Genomic DNA, 16,909 nt, shown 5'->3' on the forward strand with positions numbered 1-16,909 from the left:
CGTTTTGGAGAAATTATAATGATACAAGTTTTTGAGTGAGTGTAAAAAGTAATTTATATTATAATGATGCTATGCAAATAATGGGGTCTTTTTGGCCAGTTTGGGACCCATTTTTATTAGGAAGGGTTGTGCCGGCTTCATTATTTATCAGTTTAGATGTCAATGTATTTATTATGAAAATAAATTTAAATACTATACTTATTCTTTTTAACCAGGTTTCCAATGAACTTAAACATCCCATTTATAACATTAAAGTATGGCAGGTGGGCAGCATTGGACTGGTGGTTTCCATTAATTAGTATACTCTAGTTTGCATTCACCAATTATAATGAACAGTTTGATAGGCAATATGATAAATGAAAAAAATATAATAGAATGAAAATGACAAAAAAAAATGTGAGAACAATTAAAAAGTTCCAATTAAAGGCATATTCCATATATACAAATTAGTTGTGCGTAACCATGTTTATTATAAGGTAGCGTCTTTTGAGGCAGGAAGTTTATGGCCGACATTAGCGCGTCAATTTAATAATTTTTCTTTAACATATTATAAGTGCGTAGACATGCCTGCAAGGGGGATTAAGTTTAACTTTGAACCCGGTGAAAGTGTTCTCTGTTTCGAGCCAGATCCGACAAAGGCCAGAGTAATATACGAAGCAAAGGTAGGAGGCGTGTCTTATTTGTTTTGCTTTTGATGTTTTTAAGTTAATCATGTATGCATTTTTAAAATAATGACATTTTAACAAACCATTGTATTGTTTGGCCTTATGTTCAACCCAAGTGTATATTTTATGGTAATCGAGTGGCTTCTCCTACACATGCGCCAATGCAGCAAATGGTAAAAAGTTTCCCATTATTGTTTGGTAGGGCTTGATTGGTCATTGTTGGCTTTGGTACTACTTACTTGTACACTAAGTACTCTTATGGATACTTACATGTACCCCAGGTACCGTACATATACAAAAACGTATCCTGTCGATTACCCAGCCGATTTGTATCTCTGCCCAAAATCCGATGTCGTAAAACCGTTAAACGCACTACTGATTACTGTAAAACGATTTTGTTTATTTTAAACAAACTTCTCTTTAAAAAAAAAGCTGCATCAACATGTTTTTGCGTATGAGTTCCAATAGTATAGAGGTACATGTAAGTATACTTAATAAGAGTACCCGGGGTACATGTAAGTAGTACTCGAGCCGACAATGAACAATCAAGCTTTGGTGTATGTTGAGTATGGGGTATAGAGATTGTGTGAAATCACATGACAGAACATTCGCATATGATGCTGTTTTTACAGAAAATCTTTTGACACACAATCTTTTTGTTGATAAAAAATGTGTCAAAAATAGGTAAATGTTGTAAATCATCATCGTCTCAATACTAGTCCATATAAACAGAATCCCAGAGCCTTTGATAATTTTTGCTATGACAGCGGTGGGAGCTAGTCCATATGCTTCCCCTGGCTCAAAAATTTCTTTAGCCAAACTCGCCTTGCTATGGCAAAATTCTTCTATTTTTGGATACTTCATTAGTTTTAACCCTTTCCCTGATAGATGCGTATAATCCCGAGTCTATCGATTCCCCGATTCATGCGTTTATTTACGTCTCTATCGATTACCGCATACATGCGAATTTTTCCGTGTCTATCCATTACCCGATAATCTCGTATATTCCCAATATCCATTTTCAAATGCAAATTCTGATTAATATTGACGACAAAAGTGCTCAAGAAAACTCATTAACACAGACATCCAACATTTTTCATAAGTATCAAATGAATTTCGGCATATGTTTCTATTTAAAGATTTGATGAAATAGGTGTCCGATCGGGACAAGGATAGTCCAACACGCGTAAATAACTTAATGTGGTGTGCGCGCATCGTGTACAGTTCATGTCCTTTCACAAATTGTAGCAGCAAATAAATACATGTATATGCCCATGATATTTTCGTGTCCAGTGTTGGTCTTGACAAAAAGCGCGCGAAAATTGACGTGGGTGTATTTATTTATACACAAAAACTGCGTAGCGCCGACAACATTAAAAGCTTCGTAGTAAATTTCCATTTTAGTATCGGGGGTATCTCGCAAATGATTTTGACATTTTCCTGAATAAAATAAAAGTAATAAACACTGTATCATTTTCATAACTTAGTTCCTTCAATATTGCAACAATTATTGTACTGTATCTGATTGCACGCAAAGTGCCGTGTACAGTTCATATTCTTTTACAACGACCAACTAACAGCGTCATCTAAATTTAGATTTTATGCAACATGTACAAGTCATTTTCTGGAAATTGGGAGAAAGTAAAAGTGATTTTTCGAAAATAAACCAACGTTTTTTTCCATTTAATTTGTCATAATTATTGATATTTTGTGTTGTCTGTGTGTGTTTGTTTGGTTCTCATTTGTTTTTAGCAAATCTTATGAAAATTAATATCGTAATGGTTAATGTTTAAAGCAAGTCCCGTTTTCGAGATCATATACGAGAATTACTTCGACATGTTAACTGACGTATACAATTATTGTTTTGACAGACGACACGTGTTTATCTAAAGTTTGTGTTTTTGTTAATACACAAGATATTGGATTATCGCTGCTTGATTGAGCAATAAAACAAAGACGCAGTCGGCGGTTTTCAGTAGGCCTTTTGTACTGACCAACATAATAATTAATAGTGCACGTGCTTATCTAATATTTAGGGATCAAACACACGAGATACTAGACACTTTGTGCTTGTTTGGGCCATAAAATGCAATCCCGGTGGCTTTTTTCAGTAGCACACGTGTCCAGAAACTAACGGGTATGGGTAATAAAGCACAGAGATTATGATCTAAAAACTGCATGAAGCCTGAAATGAAACAAAATGCCGACAAATCAAAAGATTAACCGCCTAATGTTTCAGTATTTATTGTCAATAAAACACTGAATACAATTATGTTTTACTTGAAAAAAGTGTGGCTTTGTTGTTCATTCAACATCATGCGTTGTTTAGAATACAAACATAAAATTTATATTGTTGGAAGGAGAATTTATTTCTCTACAATATTTACATGACACAAATGATGTGAAATGCAAGGAACTAAGTGAAAATTAAGCCTAAACAAGACAGGTGTAACAGTTGAGAAATTTTCCAATATTTTCCAAATAACCCTATTGATATGGTGTAGTCAGGCTTATCAGCTGTATATGGAGTCACTGTTATCAGAACAGCAGGACTGGTATTGGCCTGGGGTGGCAAATCAGATAAGGGGTCTATCAGGGAAAGGGTTAATGAAGAAAAAATTGTAGCCAATTAGAATTTTCTTAAGCCAAATTGGTCAATTTGTAGCCATTGGCTAATTTGGCGAATGGCAGAGTAAGCCCTGAGAGCGTTCTCATGATCTCCTCCATAGACACAAAGTACTGGTTCTTCCCAGGAAACGGACTCGATAATGTCCCTCTGCCTATAATGCTCTAAAGGGCGCTTGGCAGTATATATAGATAGATATGCACTCCTTCACAGGGCTCGACATTAACTGTTGAAGCCACTTGTCCAGTTGGACAAGTAGACCATAATTTCACTTGTCCTGACCAAAAAGCAACTTGTCCTGACCATTATATCTTATTCTGCTCAGTACTTTGCAAAATAATGAAATAATACAAAATGCTAAAATCATAAAGACTTGAATCGTTCAAAATACATGTAAACATAATTGTAGGCAATACAATACAAAAAGAACTGACTAGAATAACAGGAAAACTCCATATTATTGATTTTTAAACATTATACAAAGCCATAATACCTGACAAAAACTTGTGTGCTGCCAACATCAAACAGAAAATGTTATTAGTGATGTATATGTACAGTACTTAACTGATATTTAAAAAAAAAAAAATCATTCTATACATAGAGAGGACGTCACTACGTTAATTGTCTGTAAGATCGGTGTGAACCGGTGTCGTAAAATGCATATTTTGTACAAGGGAGAATATTCTTGTTATCTTGGCAAAGAAAAAAATGTTAAGGGTTGCTTCCCTTGTGAACAGTACAGTGTAGTGCATGTATCACATGGAACTATCAGAATATCTCGGGCTTTGATGATTAAACGTATACAAAATATACTCGGAAAAGTTGAGTGATATCTCCACAGAAATAATGGCTTTAAAGGCATTTTTTCTATGTTATACAATTATAATGACCACTTGTCCCGTCGGACTAGCAAATTCTTTATTTACTTGTCCGGACTAACAATTTGGTTGTCCCGGACAGTCGGACTACCTTTAATGTCGAGCCCTGCTTCATAAACACAACCGCAATTCTGGAATTTCTGGGCAGCAATTCTGTGCTTATCACTTAACAGTGCATTATTGACCGATAAGTGTGCTTGGTATAACAATGCCAGTGAAATTAATGATAGATATTGACACAGGGTGTATCAGAAGTTGGTACATTATTCACATACTTAAAACAGGTAAAAACTATTTATAATTCTTTTACATGACATTAGAAAAATAAGAAAATGAAAAGAAGACTGGCATCTTTTGTACTCCTACATCTTGATGATGGGCAGAGTTCCGCTGATGCAATAACTTGTTTGATCAGTTGACCATGGTCATATTTAACAAATCACAAGACATTCTATTCTAATCAAATAAAAAGCAGAATATTGTTGTTTTGGTGACCATGGCATTTTAAAATAACAGATAATTGGTTGTGAAATTATTTTTTTTTAAGTTTATTTAATAGTTCAAGTTTTGGATATGCAGCAACTATTTAGCGAATAGAATGCAAAGTAGAATGTTTATTACAATGTATATTAATAAAAATACAATTAAGCATGTTTCACTCACTGAAGTATTATATTTTTTCTTCAAAAGATTAAGAGGATTAAAAGATGTTTCATCTAGGAGACTTTGAATTTTAGTATTTTGGTGGACACATTAATAGAATGTCATGTTAATCAGAATTAGCAGTTCCATATAATGGGCTTGATGCTCCTCGCCCATGTCATCTTCTTTCCTGTAGTCTGCCACTTTGTCCAAGCACCCTGGCACCCCATTGCCACTCCCCTTATGCCTCGTTCTTCTTCTTCGGCCAGACGTACCTCTGCCTGGACCATCTCCCTCCTTGTCCTACTGTCCGCCTTCTTCCAACTCCTCGTCTCCGCAGAGCCCAGACCTTGTGTTCCCACTGCCGTTGTTCCCACAATGTCTTTGTGTCGCAGGCGGCTCTCGGCTTGCGCTACAGCTTGGCTAGCGGACCACTTTCTTCCCGTCCTGGTCTCAACACCTGCTCTTCGGACTATGTCATCCCTTGAATCCTTCAGCGTCATGACAAGTCTGGCCTTTGCCACCTTGTACTCCTCCACCAACGAACTCAATGGGAGCTGTAGTTGATTTGATCGTCCATAGAGTCCAATGTTGCTGAAGCTGGGTGGTACGCCAAGCCACTTTCGCAAATGCCTACTAATGGTTCTCTCCAGTCCTTCCACCACTGTTGTTGCCATCTCATAAAGCATCAGTGGCCACATCAGTCGTGGGAGAAGTCCATTCTGGAATAACCAGGCCTTGAATTTGCCAGGTAGTCCGCTTTTGTCAATGTGCTTCAGCCCTTCAGTGAGCTGGTTCTTGATGCGCTTGATGTTGTTCCCATCTTGGAGTGTAGCATCATACCACTTCCCAAGGCATTTAATGGGGCTGTCCATTATCGATGGTATGTCCTCACCTTGCACTGTCAGATTGAATTTCTTGGTTGGTTGGCCTTTCCTGATAACAAGTGCTCTGGACTTTCTGGGTTTGAACCTCATTCTGGACCAAGTTGCTGCCTCTTCTAGGGCCGAAAGCATCCACCTTGCTTGGATGTGGGTCTTTGCTGTCAGAGTGAGGTCATCCATGAATCCCTTAACTGGAGGTTAGTAGATTCCTGATGCTGCTTTTGGACCACGTGTCTCTCTCTTCGCCGCATTGATGATGAGGTTCATACCCATCACAAACAGGACCACAGAGATTGTGCATCCTGTGACAATGCCTTTCTCCAAGCTTTGCCATGCTGTTGTCTTGTCTCCCACAGCAAAGCGTAGCTTAATGCCTCTGTAGTAGTCTTTTACCAGGTTACAAACGTGTTCTGGTACATGATACTGCTCAAGTGCCTTCTCAATCAACTTGTGGGGTATTGATCCATAAGCGTTGTCAAGGTCTAGCCACACTACAGTCAGGTCATCATGGTTCACTCGTGCCTCCCTGATCACTTGGCTGAGAACACTGGTATGCTCGATGCAGCCTGAAAATCCGGGAACTCCACCCTTCTGAATTGACGTATCAACGTAGTTGTTGTCAGTAAGGAACGTTGTCAGTCGCTTGGCTAGGACTGCAAAGAATATCTTCCCCTCTACGTTGAGCAGAGAAATGGTCCGGAACTGACCAATATCCTTCGAGTCCTTCTCCTTTGGGGCGAATATTCCCTCCGCTCTCTTCCAGCAATCCGGGATTTTGCCCTTTCTCCAAATAACTCTAAGTAGGGTCCATAGTTTCCGAAGAATGCCAGGGCACATCTTATAGACACGATAAGGAATGCCATTCGGGCCTGGGGCTGAGCCTGTCCTCGCTTTCTTCACTACGTGCTGTACCTCAGACAATGATGGCTCCTTTGTGTCCAAAGGAGTTTCTGGTGGGTCTTCTGGTTCTAGCCTGAACAGTCACCCAGTGGAACCTCCCGTGAAGGATCATTGTGGACATTGCGTAAGTGCTGTTCTATGTCCTCCATACTGCTCTCTAATGTTCCTGATCGTTCGTTGTCAAGGATGTCTTTGGAGAACTGGTATGGATTCTGGATGAATCTAGCTCTCTGTTTCTCCCTCTTCCTTTTCCTCTGTCTTGTTTGCTCAGCCTTGTTGAGAGTGCTCAGTTTCTCTCGTAAAGTGCTTCGTAAGGTCTAGCCACACTACAGTCAGGTCATCATGGTTCACTCGTGCCTCCCTGATCACTTGGCTGAGAACACTGGTATGCTCGACGCAGCCTGAAAATCCGGGAACTCCACCCTTCTGAATTGACGTATCAACGTAGTTGTTGTCAGTAAGGAACGTTGTCAGTCGCTTGGCTAGGACTGCATAAAATATCTTCCCCTCTACGTTGAGCAGAGAAATGGTCCGGAACTGACCAATATCCTTCGAGTCCTTCTCCTTTGGGGCGAATATTCCCTCCGCTCTCTTCCAGCAATCCGGGATTTTGCCCTTTCTCCAAATAACTCTAAGTAGGGTCCATAGTTTCCGAAGAATGCCAGGGCACATCTTATAGACACTATAAGGAATGCCATTCGGGCCTGGGGCTGAGCCTGTCCTCGCTTTCTTCACTACGTGCTGTACCTCAGACAATGATGGCTCCTTTGTGTCCAAAGGAGTTTCTGGTGGGTCTTCTGGTTCTAGCCTTGAACAGTCACCCAGTGGAACCTCCCGTGAAGGATCATTGTGGACATTGCGTAAGTGCTGTTCTATGTCCTCCATACTGCTCTCTAATGTTCCTGATCGTTCGTTGTCAAGGATGTCTTTGGAGAACTGGTATGGATTCTGGATGAATCTAGCTCTCTGTTTCTCCCTCTTCCTTTTCCTCTGTCTTGTTTGCTCAGCCTTGTTGAGAGTGCTCAGTTTCTCTCGTAAAGTGCTTCGTAAGGTCTAGCCACACTACAGTCAGGTCATCATGGTTCACTCGTGCCTCCCTGATCACTTGGCTGAGAACACTGGTATGCTCGACGCAGCCTGAAAATCCGGGAACTCCACCCTTCTGAATTGACGTATCAACGTAGTTGTTGTCAGTAAGGAACGTTGTCAGTCGCTTGGCTAGGACTGCAAAAAATATCTTCCCCTCTACGTTGAGCAGAGAAATGGTCCGGAACTGACCAATATCCTTCGAGTCCTTCTCCTTTGGGGCGAATATTCCCTCCGCTCTCTTCCAGCAATCCGGGATTTTGCCCTTTCTCCAAATAACTCTAAGTAGGGTCCATAGTTTCCGAAGAATGCCAGGGCACATCTTATAGAAACGATAAGGAATGCCATTCGGGCCTGGGGCTGAGCCTGTCCTCGCTTTCTTCACTACGTGCTGTACCTCAGACAATGATGGCTCCTTTGTGTCCAAAGGAGTTTCTGGTGGGTCTTCTGGTTCTAGCCTTGAACAGTCACCCAGTGGAACCTCCCGTGAAGGATCATTGTGGACATTGCGTAAGTGCTGTTCTATGTCCTCCATACTGCTCTCTAATGTTCCTGATCGTTCGTTGTCAAGGATGTCTTTGGAGAACTGGTATGGATTCTGGATGAATCTAGCTCTCTGTTTCTCCCTCTTCCTTTTCCTCTGTCTTGTTTGCTCAGCCTTGTTGAGAGTGCTCAGTTTCTCTCGTAAAGTGCTTCGTAACTGTTGGAGTCCTACTTTCTCTTCTTCCTTGGCTTTTCTATACTGCCTCTTTACACTTGTAAGCTCCTTTCTGGTCTGTCTGATTAGCCTCTGTCTTCTGCTGATGATTGGGGCTGGCTTCTCTGGCTTCTTCTCAGCCAAGCCAAACCTCTCTTTGCTTACAGTATAGATGAGGCCCGTCATTGCTCTTATCTTTCGGTCAGCTGGACTCTGGAGGGTTGTTTCCAGTATAGCGGAGACGTCTCGATCTAGCTCCTGCCACGCTCGCCTGTCTGTCGTCTTGGGCCATGCTATTCGCGGGCGCCTCTTCTCATCATCTCCCGGAGCTGTTTGTACTTGTGGTGCTGGTTCTGCATGTGCTGGAGTGTCATCCTCCAGTGGGGGAAGCAGATCAAGAAGAGGGTCATGGTCCTCCTCTTCCTGCTGCCTGCCCTGGATGTTTGAAACCAGATTCTCAGAAGCGTAGAGGTTCCTAGTTCTATGGGATTCTTCCGGACTTGGATCCTCCAACGTCTCACCAGGTGTACCACCTGAGCGTTGCGTCTGGGTGTCTGATTTCCCACAATCAGTCCTGGCTTGATGTATCCGCAGTCCCCTTAGATTCTTGCAGATCTTGTCACATTTGCCACACTTCACTACTGCTACTTCTCCGGTCAATGTCCGTTGTACAAGCCTAGTCGTCATCGGTGTATCCGTCCTTGTGAGTCTCTCATCCTCCCCCCCTCTCGGAAGACTCTGGGGGTATTCTTCTGTGTGTGAGTCTGTAGCTGATTTTGTGGTTGTTCCTTCACAGGAACTGCATTCAGGGCTGCCAACCCGTCGTGCCCTTCCCAGGCTTTCCTGGTGGTCATCTGTCTTTCCAGCGTCACCGTTCTATTCTCGGTTGTCATCCAGTCTTTCCTAGAAGTCACTGGTAAACCAGATGTGGAATTAGATGTATACAGTCGTTAAACTGCTGGACTACTGACATCCACCGATCACTGAATGTTTCGACCCATTAATCTCGATACATTCTCCTGGTGGTGGGTCCGCAGGGGTTGATCAATCCCCTACGTGTCAGTAGACGGCTGCCGGCTCCTCTCTTCTCTCCTCAGCCAAAGCCATCTCGATGCTCTCTCCGCTGCATCCCCAAGTCTGTTGACCGCTCGCTTTCTGTCTCTTCCTGTCAGGCCAAGTGCAGTGAAAAGTCTCCAGAGAGACTTTGACGGAAAGCCTCGGACGCCGACCTCCACTGGGAATAGCCAGGTGTGCCACCCCTTCTCCTTGCATTCCCTCTGCAGATCAGCATATTTTGCTGTTTTCCTCTCCATCGCCTCATCACAGCGCGACTCCCAAGGAACTGTGAGTTCAACCATCACCAGACACTTGTCCTTTGCCGACCAGATCACCATGTCGGGGCGTTGTGTTGTCTGGACTACACTTGGGAAAACCAGCCTGCGTTTCAGGTCAACAGCCATCTCCCATGACTGCGCACGATCTAGGATCGATGCTGCTTGCGCCTGCTGCTTCTTGATGGTTTCCCCTTCCTTTACAAACTGCATCTTTCTGGTCTCTTTCACAGTCCTCTTCTTTCGCCTCTCCCTTTCCACTATGTCTGCCAGTTCTTGGAGGACCTTGTCGTGTCTCCACCTGTATCTTCCTTGTGTAAGGGCTGTCTGGCAAGATGATAGTGTATGTTCTAGCGTGCCTATCTTTCCGCAAAGTGGGAAGGTTGGGTCGTCACGTTTTCCCCATCTGTGCAGGTTTGCTGGTGAAGGTAGCAGGTCGTAGACTGACCTGAGCAGGAAACTGATGCGCAGAGGTTCGCTAAGCCAGATATCTGCCCATGTCATCTTCTTTCCTGTAGTCTGCCACTTTGTCCAAGCACCCTGGCACCCCATTGCCACTGCCCTTATGCCTCGTTCTTCTTCTTCGGCCAGACGTACCTCTGCCTGGACCATCTCCCTCCTTGTCCTACTGTCCGCCTTCTTCCAACTCCTCGTCTCCGCAGAGCCCAGACCTTGTGTTCCCACTGCCGTTGTTCCCACAATGTCTTTGTGTCGCAGGCGGCTCTCGGCTTGCGCTACAGCTTGGCTAGCGGACCACTTTCTTCCCGTCCTGGTCTCAACACCTGCTCTTCGGACTATGTCATCCCTTGAATCCTTCAGCGTCATGACAAGTCTGGCCTTTGCCACCTTGTACTCCTCCACCAACAAACTCAATGGGAGCTGTAGTTGATCTAGTTATACCCCCACTAAACAAAGTTTAGGAGGGTATATAGGAGTGAGCCGGTCGGTCGGTCCGTGTCCGCTCTCTAATTATCCCCACGCTTTTTGAAAAGCGTGGGGGATATTGTGGTTATCTCTGCCGTCCGCCTGTCTGTCCGTCCTGGCCACTTTCTCCTCCTACACTATAAGCACTAGAACCTTGAAACTTACACACATGGTAGCTATGAGCATATGTGCGACCCTGCACTATTTGGAATTTTGGTCTGACCCCTGGGTCAAAAGTTATAGGGGTTGGGGCGGGGCCGGGTCAAAGATTTTCACTCATTTTTTATGTTATTTTTCATTAACTTCTTCATTTCAGCACCGATTTACTTCAAAATGATACTGAACCTCTCTTATGACAATACAGTCAATCTCAACTATGCATGTCCCCATTACCAACCCTGGGGCGCCCCGCCCACATAGACCACACCCACCCAAAATTGCCTTTTACTATAATTTCTTCATTTCTACACCGATTCACTACAAATTGATACTGAAATTCTCTTATGACAATACGGTCAATCTCAACTATGCATGACAATACGGTCAATCTCAACTATGCATGGCCCCATTACCAACCCTGAGGCGCCCCACCCACATTGGCCACACCCACACAAAATGCCTTTTACTATAACTTCTTCATTTCTACACTGATTCACTTCTAATTGATACTGAACTTCTCTTATGACAATACAGTCAATCTCAACTATGCATGGCCCAATTACCAACCCTGGGGCGCCCCGCCCAAATTGGCCACACCCACACAAAATTGCCTTTAACTATAATTTCTTCATTTCTACACCGATTCACTTCTATTGATACTGAACTATTCTTATGACAATACGGTCAATCTCAACTATGCCTGGTCCCATTACCAACCCTGGGGCGCCCCTGGGTCAAACATGCGGCGTGGGGATACGCGTCGGCCTCTGCCATTTCTAGTTCAAGTACATGTAGTTTCATCCGATCTTCACCAAACTTGGTCAGAAGTTGAATCTAGATGATGTCTATGCCAAATTCAAACATGGGCCTTGCGGGGTCAAAAACTAGGTCACGGGGTCACTAAGTGCGTTTTAAACATTCAGAATGTTGTTCGCTCTCTAAATCAAATAGTTTTCATCAGAGCTTCACCAAACTTGGCCAGAAGTTGTATCTAGATGATGTCTAGGCCAAGTTCGAACATGGGTCATGGCAGGTCAAAAACTAGGTCACGGGGACACTTGCTGCGTTTTAAATATTGAGCATGGTGTCCGCTCTCTAATTCAAGTAGTTTTCATCCGATCTTCACCAAACTTTGTCAGAAGTTGAATCTAAATGATGTCTAGGTCAAATTTGAATGTGGGTCATGCCGGGTCAAAAACTAGGTCACTGGGTCACTTAGTACGTTTTACACATTCAGCATGGTGTCTGCTCTCTAATTCAAGTAGTTTTCTTCATCCGATCTTCACCACACTTGATCAGAAGTTGTATCTAGATGATGTGTAGATTAAGTTCGAACATGGGCCATGCAGGGTCAAAAACCAGGTTACGGGGTCACTTAGTGCATTTTAAACATTGAGCATGGTGTCCGCTGTTTTTTTGTGAAGACAACACGCAAAATATTCTGTGTCAATGCGGCATGTGGGGATATTCGTCACGTCTGTGACAAAGCTCTAGTTCAAGTTGTTTTCATCCAATCTTCAACAAACTTGGTCAGAAGTTGTATCTAGATGATGTCTAGGTCAAGTTTGAATATGGGTCATGCCGTGTCAAAAACTAGGTCACAGGGTCACTTAGTGCGTTTTAAACATTAAGCATGGTGTCCGCTGTTTTTTGTGAAGACAACATGCAAAATATTCTGTGTCAATGCAGCATGTGGGGGTATTCGTCACGTCTGTGACAAAGCTCTAGTTTATAATATTGTTGCTGGACAAAAATATCTGCTGTCTATTTTTCTCCTAGATTTGTTGTAGCTTATGAACATGTACTTAAACCATAGGAAAAAATATAAGTTAAACCAATTTTATTTGTTTTTAAGATTTTGGATACAACAGTATACAATGATGAAGATGGTAAGAAGAAACCTGGGTATCACATACACTTTCTTCGTTGGAACAACAGGTACAAATAAATAATGTTGATTTGTAAATTTGCCCTTTATGTGTGTCTATAGCTCAAGTAACTTCTCTGACACAAAAAGAACAAAACAAATACGATTATTTGTGATTTGTTTGCCCGAGAGTTAGAGGTAATGCGTAATTCAGTACATGTTGTCAATCCTTCCACCAGCCACTCCTTAATGTCTCTTACATCATTTAAATGCTTTTTATGGAAACAATTCATTTACTTAGACAATATGCAGCGAGTATGAGTCAGTCATGCTGGCCCAAGGAAAAAAGTTTGAGCTGTGTTTGTTGTGTCCGCTTCATATCTCCTATACTCTTTGAAAATGTTCATGCAACTTTTTAAAAATGTTAAGCTCATAGGGCAATATTAGATTTCAAATCTTAGATTTAATGTCAATGAATTTTACTGTAAGCTTAACTTTTGGTTACAAATATTTTTCCTCAAAACTATTTGTCAATTATCTTGATGAGCTCCTTATTCTTAGCATTGATGATACATACATGTATAAACTTACCAAAAAATAAGATCACACTAAAATTACTTTGACCATGGGTGAAGGTTGGTATTGGTTTTGTATCAAATACTTCTCATAAAAACCGATGGAACGATGCTTGTTCATCAAGACAATTAGAAGGCATGAGTAAATGTGTTCAGGATAATACTTCAAGGTCAAAAGTGAGAACCTTTTCAAAATGTCATGTGTGCTCCATTGTTCTTATACTCTTTGAAGGACTTTCATGAAACATGGTTTCAATGTTAAGGTCATCAAAACCATGTGCAGCAGGCATAAGCCAATCACCACGATTCAAGGTCAAGCTCACACTTATAAGTCAATAGTTTTTAATCAAGGAAAGAGGAGCAAATTAGAAAGATTAAAAATGCAAAACAAAAAAATTGCTATTATGTTGTTGAAATCATAATACAAATCTATCCTGTTTAATGTGATGTTGTTGTTTTTCCAACTAATAATGGTTTTAGAGTACGTGGTCACCATAAATTGTAGATGGAATAAAAAAAATTCTTTCGTGAAAGAAAAATGTCTTTGTTTGTTTGTTTTTGTTTCATTTGTCATGATATAATATTTATTATTATTTCATTACAGTAGTGAATAACACTTAAGACTGACTTTGTGTTTACATTCTAATTTTGCTTGAAATAGCTGGGACAGAATAGTTGGTGAACAGTTGGTGCTAAAAACTACAGAGGACAACAAGCATTTAATGAAGCAGCTTTCTGATGTAGCAAGAAAAAGGTACTTCGTTACGAAGTTTATTGCATGTATCTACACATTTATTTTAAATACATAATGTATTTGTTTTTTATTTTATTTAATTTTGAGTGGTTATTTATAATTTAACTTAATTTAACAAATAGGTTAAGATTAATCTGCTTTCATGTATTATTTTATATTATCTTATTTATTATGCCCCCCTTCGAAGAAGAGGGGGTATATTGCTTTGCTCATGTCGGTCTGTCGGTCGGTCTGTCAGTCGGTCGGTCTGTCCGTCCACCAGGTGGTTGTCAGACGATAACTCAAGAACGCTTGGGCCTAGGATCATGAAACTTTATAGGTACATTGATCATGACTTGCAGATGACCCCTATTGATTTTGAGGTCACTAGGTCAAAGGTCAAGGTCACGGTGACCCGAAATAGTAAAATGGTTTCCGGATGATAACTCAAGAACGCATACACCTAGGATCATGAAACTTCATGGGAAGATTGATCATGACTCGCAGATGACCCCTATTGATTTTGAGGTCACTAGGTCAAAGGTCAAGGTCACGGTGACCCGAAATAGTAAAATGGTTTCCGGATGATAACTAAAGAACGCATACGCCTAGGATCATGAAACTTCATGGGTAGATTGATCATGACTCGCAGATGACCCCTATTAATTTTGAGGTCACTAGGTCAAAGGTCAAGGTCACAGTGACCCGAAATAGTAAAATGGTTTCCGGATGATAACTCAAGAACGCATACGCCTAGGATCATGAAACTTCATGGGTAGATTGATCATGACTCGCAGATGACCCCTATTGATTTTGAGGTCACTAGGTCAAAGGTCAAGGTCACGGTGACCCGAAATAGTAAAATGGTTTTCGGATGATAACTCAAGAACGCATACGCCTAGGATCATGAAACTTCATAGGTAGATTGATCATGACTTGCAGATGACCCCTATTGATTTTGAGGTCACAAGGTCAAAGGTCAAGGTCACGGTGACCCGAAATAGTAAAATGATTTTCGGATGATAACTCAAGAAGGCTTTTGCCTAGGATCATGACACTTCATAGGTACATTGATCGTGACTCGCAGATGACCCCTATTGATTTTCAGGTCACTAGGTCAAAGGTCAAGGCCACAGTGACAAAAATCGTATTCACACAATGGCTGCCACTACAATGGACAGCCCATATGGGGGGCATGCATGTTTTACAAACAGCCCTTGTTATTTAGATTTTCCTAAGGAAGGAGTTTTGGATTCCATGATCTTGAATCCTAGCGGGACCTTTATGACCATAAAATACTTCTTGACTTCTGTGATTACCTGTCTGTTTGTATTGATTACTACATAAATAAAAAACTAGTGCTAGAACATTATTGTATAAAAACTGTTGTTACAATAGAATGCGGTATTATTACACACACAACATGCAGTTAGGTGTGTGTGTATCATTTCTAAGAAAAAATAAATATTTGTTGTTTTTGAAGCATGAAGAACAAAGTACGTAAGAAAAAGATTAATGAAATTCTCACAGAGGCGTTTGGGGCTGCCAATCCATTTGCAGATGAGGGCGGGACAGATGATGGCAATACTACCGACACCAATGACACAGGAGATGAGGTATTACATACATGAATCAGTAGTCCAAAGATTTCTTTGGTTATTGTGATAATTTTAAATCAATTGTCTTAATTAAACACTAAGATATGACAGACTTTATGTCCTTACATAGTGGGCGGCATTAAACTCTCTCTAGAAATAACTGACTTTATGCTCTCACATAGTGAGCGGCATTTAACATTACAGTTGTGGGTCCATATGTTCAGAAGATTGTGTTGGGTGGATCTGGACAGCAGAGCTAATATGGGTCATTTTCAAAAAATGTATGTTTTCTTGTCCTGCATTTTTAAGGATAAATATTTGTGATAAAATCGTGGAAATCAAAAGTGTTGTTTTACACAGAGATAAACCATGCACTTTCAGTACTTTAAAAAAAAACACTTTATTTCAACGTGGTTCTATAACTTATAAGATTGATTTTTAATTTTGCGGGGTAGCCAAATTGCATTGTCCGGGGAAAGATTTATGTATCTCTTTCTAATCTGACCCTTTATTGCAATATATATCCTTATTTGGGAGTTGTTCCCATAATATAATTAACTGCGTAAGTTCCTATTTGTGAACATGTTTAACAAGACTAACACATATAAGTCATATATATTTTAGATTTTATGTGTGTCCCTTCTTCCTGAGTCACTCCTGTTACCATATATAATTAAAATAGAATTACCCCCATATAAATACACTTATCTGACCCTTGAAAAGCATTCTTGGATTGTGTGAACTTCCTGTTTTGAAAAATGCCGGGCAAATGATGGTTGTTTACTAACTACTGCAAAAGAAGCTGCATAGACGGTAAGTACGACTGTAATTTTATTTAAATAATCACTCCTGTTACCAGCAATTATGAAAAGAAGTATAAGCTGTTTAAAAAAAATACAGCTGCAAATGATGCATTTTTTTCTGATCATTTATATTTTATGAATATCAAAAGAAGCTGATGCAAATAATATATTTTTAGACACTATATTTTCACTCCTGTTACTTTCACTCCTGTTACCATCTTAAATTTAACAGGAGTGACAACCTTGGTAACAGGAGTGACATCTATAGACAAGAGTAAAGACTTGTGTTTTTGAATAAGATGAAGTTGGATACAATCACAATGATACATGTACTTATTCTGTAGGGTTAAGTACGCCTTCACTATTCAGAAATGTTGCGATACTTGCTAACATTTTCAAAAATAACGTTTTATCAAATTTTGGTTTGATGCCGTGTTCAATGCATGGAAAATGATCTAAGTAAAAAAATGAGAAGTCACACTTATATATTTCATTTAGAGATAAGAAAGATATAGTTGTTTTTCAAAAATTTATGAATTGA

General features: G+C 40.7%; 1 protein-coding gene across 1 annotated transcript in view; it reads left to right on the forward strand.

Annotated features, from left to right (window-relative positions):
- Nucleotides 1-467: 467 nt before the first annotated feature.
- LOC127876087 (male-specific lethal 3 homolog) overlaps nt 468-16,909 on the forward strand; it is a 32,436-nt gene continuing 15,994 nt past the window's right edge. The window contains exons 1-4 of the mRNA XM_052421002.1: nt 468-662; nt 12,648-12,730; nt 13,896-13,988; nt 15,451-15,583. Coding sequence (XP_052276962.1) covers nt 564-662; nt 12,648-12,730; nt 13,896-13,988; nt 15,451-15,583 — 408 coding nt within the window. The 5' untranslated portion in view covers nt 468-563. The remainder of the gene's footprint in view (nt 663-12,647; nt 12,731-13,895; nt 13,989-15,450; nt 15,584-16,909) is intronic.

The sequence above is a fragment of the Dreissena polymorpha genome, chromosome 4 (assembly GCF_020536995.1).
Source record: "Dreissena polymorpha isolate Duluth1 chromosome 4, UMN_Dpol_1.0, whole genome shotgun sequence".
NCBI lineage: Eukaryota > Metazoa > Mollusca > Bivalvia > Myida > Dreissenidae > Dreissena > Dreissena polymorpha.